The sequence below is a fragment of the Triticum dicoccoides genome, chromosome 3A, assembly GCF_002162155.2.
Source record: "Triticum dicoccoides isolate Atlit2015 ecotype Zavitan chromosome 3A, WEW_v2.0, whole genome shotgun sequence".
Taxonomy (NCBI): Eukaryota; Viridiplantae; Streptophyta; class Magnoliopsida; order Poales; family Poaceae; genus Triticum; species Triticum dicoccoides.
In genome coordinates this window covers 54019537-54029460 of record NC_041384.1, presented here as the reverse complement: position 1 = coordinate 54029460, position 9924 = coordinate 54019537, and the positions used below count along the sequence as shown (strand labels likewise).

At 37.2% G+C, this 9924-nt stretch overlaps 1 protein-coding gene across 2 annotated transcripts; it reads left to right on the top strand.

The window, feature by feature from the left end:
- The first annotated feature begins 419 nt into the window (after positions 1–419).
- LOC119267057 (beta-sesquiphellandrene synthase-like) lies at positions 420–8008 on the top strand. Of its 2 annotated transcripts, XM_037548358.1 has the most exons (8): positions 420–564; positions 2912–3164; positions 3262–3625; positions 3725–3943; positions 4665–4800; positions 6641–6889; positions 7411–7424; positions 7549–8008. In XM_037548358.1, exons 1-8 carry the CDS (start codon positions 457–459, stop codon positions 7817–7819), a joined length of 1614 nt encoding a protein of 537 aa, XP_037404255.1. In that variant the 5' UTR covers positions 420–456; the 3' UTR covers positions 7820–8008. The 2 variants fall into 2 exon arrangements, with proteins under 2 accessions (XP_037404255.1, XP_037404254.1); XM_037548357.1 differs by lacking the exon at positions 7411–7424 and having other exon boundaries at positions 7536–8007.
- The last annotated feature ends 1916 nt before the right edge of the window (positions 8009–9924 follow it).

Here is a 9924-nt window from a genome sequence, read left to right as displayed (position 1 = left end):
CGGGGAGGGGCGGGGGCGGGCGCAGGCGAGCGCAGGCGCGGCATGGCGCCGGCAGGCTTGGAGCGGCGCGGGCGGGCACGGAGCGGCGCGGGACGCATGTGGGGAATGAGGCGGACGTTTTGAGGATCGAGCTGCGCGTTGGGCGCCTCTAACTTAACCCGGACAGGCATGTCCGTTTTGCCACCCATTGCTATCCCAAACGGATAGAATCCGAACAAAACGGACGTTCGTTTGGGGTCGTTTGATGGAGTTGGCCTTAGCCGGTTCTTCTTAAGTTCATAATCATTTATTCCATTTGCATGATTTGACAACTTGCAAACGAAATGGATTGTTTATGTTTCTTTTTACCAACAGAAGGACAAGAGTATAAATTGGCTTGAGTAGTATCTCTATATATACCAGCACTTTCGTACTTCAAGTACGCCTCTCCTGTGCTCCGACAAAACAGACAGTTCAATGGCAGCAATTCAGGCAGACTGCTCTGGCGAAGAGACAAGGACAACTTTTCACCCGACTCTGTGGGGTGATTACTTCCTTCAAAACAAGCCACAATCTTCAGCGCAGGTTAATACTCGTACTTGTACAGTTGTACTTCAACGTTGTCTAAGATCCTCATATCTTTAAGCTTCTGTGTAAACAGTGAAATATCGCCTGTGTGACATATTTCTAGATGATGTTGTTCATCAGATGTTTTAAATCAAGACAAAGTTGAACAACAGAGTGCGTAATTAATTGTATATTTTTTTCTGCATATGTGGTACCTCCCCATCTATTGTTTCTATAATCTCAACATGTCGAGGTAGAAGTTTAATTTCTGCATAATATCCAAGCTCCACTTCTCCGAAACTCCATGCATGAAGCACCGTCTGGTTAGTGTATGCAGTGGTTCTACAAATGATGTGGGAAACCAGACAATCAACACGTCACTGAAAGCAAGATAAACAAGGAAATAAAACCGAATGGAAGATAAATGAGGAAATAAAATTAGTTAACTGGAACTGGAGGTCCAACACAACACATCAACATCAGGCTACCATACCCTTCAGTGATACTCCCTCGGTTCACAAATATAATCTGTTTTGGATATTTCAACATGAACCACATACAAACTTAAATGAGTGAACAAACCCACAAAAATGTGTATATATCCATTTACAAAACAGTTGGAACATCTTATAGTTGTGAATGGAGGGATAGAGTACCTTTTTGAAACCTCATAATGGAACCTGATGTAATAATTATGCAGCAAACTGGTAGAATGAGAAGCACGGCATAGAAGTTTAGATACTAAAATGTCACACACTAACTATATATATTTAGGTAAAAGCATCATGTTTTGTGTGCAACCTGAAATTGGTATGATGCTTCAAATCTTGTGCAGTGTTTCCTGGAAGACTCACCTACAAATACCCACTTGCCCCACTCCACAAAATAGGCGTGTCGAATAAATTCTATAGAGATATAACACTTAAAACAAGAACGGTACTAGTCATGTCCTGGCTTTGCTTGGAGGACTCATAACCTCTACAGGAAGCAGGGACCTAAAGCACATGTCAGTAGCTATATGCCCCTTCTGGTTTATAAGGCATGTACGTATTTCTGGATCATCAATTTGACTAACAAATTATGAAGTATATTTCATAAAAAATAAATCATTAGAAACTTCTTTCAAATATGCAATTAATCGTATATTTTCATTAGCCATATAAACAGGAAATACAAGTATATCATAACATATAACTATTGTATGTCATAATTATAAGGATGTGCAATAAAACTTATATCATCAATAGTGTCATAATTATAAGGTATGTGTAATAAAACTTATATCATCGATAGCATATAACTCTCTTATTTCGTTGGTCAAATTGGAAATGTTTTAATAGATGTCGGCCTTATAAACTGGAAGAGAGGGAGTATTAATCTTGGTCGATACTAAAATCATTTGACATCAGACATCCTTCGGGGAAACATTTTTGCATGGCATCTGCTTATTTGTGAAAAGAAAGAATAAAATAAATGTCGAACCAATGCGAGAACCTCATGCATGTATGCACATGTCAACCTAATTTAAAATAACTACTTGGGTTATACTTTAGTCAAACATATGATTAACTCTTTTGTGGGAACATGACAATCACACTATGCCACCATTGTACACATACAACATAATATTTGTGATATGCAACACTATATTGTGATCTATTTTTTCAATGTGACAATCCGCACTACTATGACGATCTAATATCACGAGCAGTTTCCACCTAAGAACTGCCAAAAACACTCAGGATTTTGTTAATGCTATGAAACATTTTCATGTGGCGGAAACCATTTTTAACTAAATGGAACATCTTTACTTTTGTAGGAGTTGCATTTACTTTTATGTGAAATAGAAATATTTTATGGTGGAAATGTTTTTACCATAATATGTGTTGTACACCATATTATGTATACATTAATTTCACCATTATTTGTACTAACAGGTATTTGTCTTCTTATGGGATGTTATATATCAGTTGTATGAGAGCAATTAGTATTTCTAAATTGACCAAATAGCATATCATAAAACGTAGTGATCTACATAAATTTGTATGATTTTTTACTTGTAAAACCATGCATTTGCCTCGTTGCATATTTCTAGAAGTAAAGTTGCTATAATATATATAATGTGTAGCTATAGAAATTTCATTACATAAGATTAAATGATTAAGACCATCGACTTAAACATAAGATTCATCCAACTTAGAATAGATGGTCTTCTACTCTTCTTTGCTTAATCAGGCATGCTATTGACATCTTATATTCATAGCAGTTGGTCGACTGTAGCATTATGGCTAATATGACAGAATCACATGAAACATTAAGGGTCCACATGATTAATTAATATATAAAGGCCGTTATGTTCTTGCAGCAAGCTCACATGAGAGAAAGGATGGAAATACTATTGGAGCAAGTAAGAACGGTGATGAAGGAGGCAAATGAAATCCCCAAAATACTAGAGCTTGTAATCACAATTGAGAGACTTGGTTTGGGCAACCATTATGAGAATGAGATTGCACAACTACTGGATGTTGTTTTGAAATCTGATTATGATGATAATAATCTACACTTGGTTTCGCTTCGGTTTTATCTTCTACGAAAAAATAGATATGATGTGTCATCTGGTAAGACCTTATAGATTGATACAACCTATATAGCAATTTTTTATCTTTTACCAATGAAATGGAAATTGTTGATATCCATTCCCAATCAAATTTGCAGATGTATTCCATAAATTCGAAGACAAACAAGGAGGTTTTGTTCAGTCGGATACAAATAGTTTGTTGAGCTTATATAATGCAGCACATCTGAGTATCAAGGGGGAGGATGTATTTGACATGGCAGTCTCTTTCACGAGAAGACACCTCCTCGGGGCATTAGAAAATTTGGAATCACCATTTGCAGGGGAAGTTTCTTCTTCCCTTCTTACACCTCCTTTTCGAAGAGTTGGGATATTAGAAGCAAGAAGCTACCTACCATGTTACACAAACAAGGCTACACGAAATGAAGCCATATTGGAGCTTGCCAAATTGAATTTTAATATTCTGCAACTTCATTTTTGTGAGGAGTTGAAAGACGTCACAATGTAAGTTTTATTATTAATTCATTTTGAAATTAATCTAGGTTGCTCTTCACTTTTTCTAATAAAAAAAACTTCACTAACTTATTTTTATGCACATGCAAGGTGGTGGAATAAGATCAAAATGAAGTCAAGGTTGAGTTTTGTAAGAGACAGAATTGTAGAAACTTATTTTTGGATAAATGGGACTAGCTACAACCTTGAATATTCTTATTCCCGAATAATAGCTACAAAGGTCACCGCTTTCATGACTATAATAGATGACATATTTGACACATATAGCAGCACTGAAGACAGCGTGCAACTTGCAGAAGCAATTAATAGGTCAAACCCTCCTCCCCTTCCTGAGTTTATTTTGTAATAGTTATAATATATAATGGTTTTATGATAATCCCAATACATGAAAGTTGACTTGTTTTCTATCAAAGAACAAAGTGACAATTATTACTAACGATTTATACATTGGAATTAAGCATGAAGCCAGAAATATTAGTAATGATTTATACAAACTAAAAAGAACAAAGTGAATTGTTGCATTAAGAGGTATTCATTGCATTGTTTCTATGCTCATGATGTCCATGATTCTTTTGGGTGGTGCATTAGCAATCTTAATACGTTTGATGTGCCTTATATGTATTACAACAACGGTTCCACTTCACAAAAGAAGTACTAATATATGTACTAGGATGTAAAGTATGTAATAAATGTTGTAGATCACACGCTAATTACACTATAGCATAGATATTATATGAAACTCTAAATAAGTCTATAATGGAAAAATACATAAAAATATATGTCCTTAAATTATTTTGTTCTAGTATGGGAAACGGTTTATCAATATATGTGGTAACATTAGAGTGAAAGTTGGGACTACGTCATGGATCTACTGTGTCAGATGTGAAAGTACCATTATTGATTATGGAAGTAACTGTATTAAAATTTGGTAGAAACACAAATTGATTGGAATATGAAGTTTCCAAAAACATAATTGCAGCTTAAGTATTTCTCTACTATAAGCATTATATTCTGACATAGTGAAACACAGGTGGGATGAAGATGCAGTAAATGTGCTTCCAGAATACATGAAGGATATCTACTTATATTTGTTGGAAACATTTCATTCTTTTGAGGACCATTTAGGACCTGAGAACAACTACCGTGTGGTTTATCTAAAAGAAGCGGCAAGTGTTACTCTATTTTATTTGTTCATACAAAGTTGGTCGTGTAGAAATATGCACCTAGTTTATTTTGATGTATATTCCTTTTAAAATATCTCCCAGTTGAGCGTCACCAAGACGGAATAACATCGATCTAGCTAACTACATAAATGTTTTAAAAAAATAGTAGCATACTTTAAGTAAAGAACTTAGAAATAGATTAAACTATTTGCAAGTTTACATGAGAACATATTATTATTTTCCTTGAATAGTGGTTTTACAATGTGTAGGACTACATTGGCCGAGTGATTGTATTGTAATGCCTCTTGTTTCTTAGCATTAGGGGTGGTTATATCTAGTCTTCACTTAAAAGCTGGCCACACAATTATATTTCGAAAGTATGCACCTTGGGTGAGAGTGCCGGAGGTAAAAAAAATTCCAACAGGCACTTAAGCATACATGGCAATCTCATAAAGATCCTCACCACTAAAATACTTAGAGCCACCAAACTTGAGCCAATACTAATAGAAGGTAAGAAAAAAGTAGCATACATGCTGAAATTTGGGCCCCGTGCACTTTGGATAGTCGAGAGGAAAGTCCTAGCTAGACAATTTGGAGTTTAAAATAAATACTATGGAAAATATTAAGAGACAGTTGTTTCCACTAAAGTATTTGACTAGAAGCTTCTAGTAAATTTTAAGCTTCCATTCTAGCTATTAATATGGTTAAGCAGTGACATCCCACTCCATAAGGTAATCTTGTGAGGCTTTGTACAACGCAGTTTAAGCGTTAACATGTAAGCTTTCTCCTGCTATATGATGCACTTGTTTTGGTACGATTTTCCTATAATCAATATAATTACTCGAATCACTCAATAAACTTTGTAATGGGATTTTATAATCAAGAACTCTTGGTGTCTTCTTCTCCAATTCATTTCGCAATTGTCAGTTGGGGTTTAACATGACTGTGTGCTTGGAGCACATATTTTGTTAGTCATTAATCCCTGAACCATTGTCATCAGTCCTCAGTGTCAATTTAGGGAGCTACATGCACTTTAATTTAGGTCATGACTTGAACCTGGCTAGTTTGTAGTATGCATGTTTTTATTTCTTCGAAATGGAATCAAGGGAGGTCCTCCAATTCAAAATATACCAGATACATCTTTTGGAACATGATACGAATGACATTGTCGGTGACTCAACTAAATGTGACTCGTCTGTAGATATTTTGGAGTAGTCACTATATCATTTTCACCATATGTTCTTTGCAGAAGAAAATTCATCATGTGTTGTTTTATAAATTGTATGTATGGTTTAATCAACAATGCTTAAAAAAATATGTAGCAATTTGTTGTTTTAACATGTAGATGTTGAACTTTTCATGAAAACCTTATTCCCTGGTAATGTTTTCTTATTTTTATTCCCCAAAATGTAATCAATGGAATTACAATTCTACAATAATTACACTTTATTGACTCATAATTGTCACATCAAGGCGATACGAGAAACATGAATTCACATCCGGCTTCCGCGTGACTAGGATGCACACGGCCAGGACAACCACACACACACACACACACACACACACACACACACACACACACACACACACACACACACACACAAAGAGAATGCACACAAAATGCTTGCAAAATTAAGTTATAAAGAACCAAGAAAATGCCGATGGCGAGATGGCAGGGGTGCCACTCCATAGACTATGCCACCAACCATATAGAAACGCAATCGATATTTTTACCTTGAATGTCTTCATTTAAACCAATTTTAATGTATTGACACTTCAGGAATATTACAACATTTTGAGTTATTTTTTTGCGGGGTGAGTGATTATTTTTTATCAAATGCAGTTCAAGAAATTGGTTCAAGCATACAGTGATGAACTAAAATGGCGTGATGAAAATTATGTACCAAAAACACTTATTGAACACCTTCAAGTTTCATCAGTAAGTATTGGAACCTCTGTGGTAGCATGTGCTATATTTGTTGGCATGGATGACACAACAGTGGAAACTCTCAATTGGGTGTCGAGCGACCAGAAACTTCTGAAGTCTTTTGCTATATATACACGTTTCACGAATGACATGGCATCAGCAAAGGTATTTATGTATACTTGGAGATGTGATCAACTTCCTATGATTAGTTTGCATACATGCATCTTGGCAAAGTGACGAACTAATCTGAACATATATAAGTGTAAACATGTATTTTTAAACAGATAGCTATACATAATGAATATTGATCATACTCACGAAGGCACATATTGTATTATTTTGTATGCTTACATCATGATAAATGCATGTTTCTATTGTATACCTAGCCTATGCAAACTTGAACATACAAGTTTAATTTTAAAGTTTTAGGTTATAGTCATTTACATCCGCAGGTAACTCATGCATGCTTTGAAGTGAAGCTGGATTAATCATGGCTCGACCTGGGTAAGGGTGATGATTGTAGGACGTACACAAGTTGGATAGGGGCGCATAACATGTGCATCATGTGTAGTATAATATCCAGTATACTGAAATACAACATACAAGTCTAGTTCAAAGTGTCGTTGGCCTAGCTTGATTTTTAATGGTAGTGATAAAACACTAAAGGAACATGAGGAGAGACTGAGCGGAAGCAACAAATGTCTTTTAAATTTCATCCAGGGGCCTTCCGAACAATAAGGCCATCCCTGAGATTAACCCAATGACTACTAAAATTAGTAACTGACATTTTGTACCATATGTATTCTTGTAGCGTGAGCAAGCAGGGGGCAGTGTGCCTCTACTATCCAATCGTACATGAAGGAGCATGGGATGACAAATGATGACGCATGTGAAAAGATAAAAGAACTTATCGAGAACTCATGGAAGGATATGTTACACCATTATCTCACATTGACAGATCAACCAATGGTCGTGCCCCAAATGATACTTAACCTTTCAAGGACCGTGGATAACATGTACAAGCATACCGATGCATACACTAATTCAGATATACTGAAAGATACAATAAGGATGCTTTTTGCTGAGCCAATGTAATAGATATACGGATCTGGCAACCACAAGGGATGCATACGTAGAAGATGGTCATCGGAAGCGGTCTATCTGGAGTACCTCAATATGAATGTATCTTGTAAGTTAAATGAACATGGTGTGCTCATTATTCAGGAATGTAACACTTTTAATAGACGTTGTTTTCAGTATTGATCATTTTCAAATAAAAATGCATTGTTGAGCTCAAGAATGTAAATAGTTTAGAATAAATTATTGATTTCATAAACAGTTACGCGGTGATCGTTCATTCATTTGCTCATCTACGGCCATGCACTCATCGACCATGCTAACCTAGACGTTTCGTCATGCACCTGCTATAATGTACTAGGCAAAATAATCATCGAAGCGTATAAGTTACGCTTCAAAGGCAAAAAGTTATGTCATCTTATCCTCTATGTTAGGATTAGCATTTGGTTTACCACTAGTAGCATGATATGATGTTTTTTCTTATATTCTCAATTGAATACTAGCTTCCACAATCTGTTGCCTGTTTTTTGGATTAAACTTAAAGGGAAAATGCTCAATTATTAAACAAGAGAAAGAGAGAGAGAGAGAGAAAGGCTTGTCTTGTCTTAGCTAAGAGAAAGTTATGTCTTCCCTTATTAAAAGGATTTCTAGTTTGATATTTTTTAAATCATGTAAACATTAATTGCTAGAGATCACACTTTGGAGATAATCCATCATATATAATGGTTTTTCAGCTTCTCTCAGTGACGTGAAATACATAGGAGAAAAATGCCTTATCGACCATTGGCATGCCCTAACCATCATTTTCCATAAGTTAGTAATTTTGTCGTTGTAGAACTGAAAAAGGCTTACTGCTTCTCTAGAGAAACAGTAGTCTCGTGTTCCCCCAAAAAGAATGCAGACTCATCGTTTACTTTTTATTTTCTTGGCGGAAAAACGACAGCCTATATAGTAAATTAATTTTTTTTTGACAAAGGGCTTTTTTATTGACTCATAATGTAGCATCAAGTGATACAAGCATAATTAGCACACATCTGGCCTCTGAATAACTAGGATGCACACAACTAACACTACACACGCACACAAAGATCACACTGGCAAAATGCAAAGTCATGTAAGACCGAAGCTATGCCTATGCAAAGAAAAAGCAAAAAGAGAAAGACCCAAAGCGATCAAAACAACGATCGATGATGTACAACAACGACCATTGACACCGAGCATATTTTGACAACATAATGACTACAATAAAGGTTCTTCAGAAGCAACGCCTTCAAGAAGGAAAACGACGCATATACGCCGCCGTTGTCAGATCCACCATTGAAGGCCAGATCGTGGGTTTTCACCCTAAAGATCCAGTCCGAGCAAACTCCAAGCAATGCCTTCACACTAGTACAAAACAGGGCTTTGGTCCAGGCCGGGTCAGCCCATTAGTCCCGGTTCAGTCCAGAACCAGGACCAATGGGAGCATTGGACCCGGTTCGTGAGACCAGGGGCCGGCCGGGCCACGTGGGCCATTGGTCCCGGTTCATCTGGACCTTTTGGTCCCGATTGGTGGGACGAACCGGGACCAATGGGCCTCGCTCTTGGCCCACCACCATTGGTCCCAGTTGGTGGCTTGAACCGGGAGCAAAGGCTCCCCTTTAGTCCCGGTTCATGCCACCAACCAGGACCAATGAGGTGCCTATATATACCCCCTCGCATAAGAGCAGAGCACACTGCTCTGTTTTTTTCTGGCCGAGGGGGAGAGGGCTTGGTGGTGCTCTAGCTCACCTCCTATGCACACAAGGTGTTTAATGGAATGCCCGGGCCACACTACTTAAGCTTTCTCCTCTCCAAGCTCGACCTCCAAGCTCCATTTTCCATAATATTTGTCTAGATTTAGCGGTCCGTCACGCCCCGTCCTCGTCTTCACCGCCGTCGATCACCCACGCCGAGCTCATCGCCGGCACCACCGTGATGAGCCTCTTGCTCTTATCTTCTTTTTGAAAGGAAAAATATTCTTACTTGTATGTTTACATAGATACTTGTATTATTTTCTTACTTTTATTATTGAATCTTATATAGTGCGATGGTTTTGGTATCCGCCCCCGTCGGCCCTCATCCTGTCTATGATTCGGATGTGG

What these genes read in the sequence shown, in the direction of transcription:
- LOC119267057 (XM_037548358.1), top strand. Translation starts at nt 457, where the DNA reads ATGGCAGCAATTCAGGCAGACTGCTCTGGCGAAGAGACAAGGACAACT. An exon ending in GAGTTGAAAGACGTCACAAT is followed by an intron (nt 3,626 to 3,724) that starts GTAAGTTTTATT and finishes TGCACATGCAAG; the next exon opens with GTGGTGGAATAAGATCAAAA. An exon ending in CTTGCAGAAGCAATTAATAG is followed by an intron (nt 3,944 to 4,664) that starts GTCAAACCCTCC and finishes AGTGAAACACAG; the next exon opens with GTGGGATGAAGATGCAGTAA.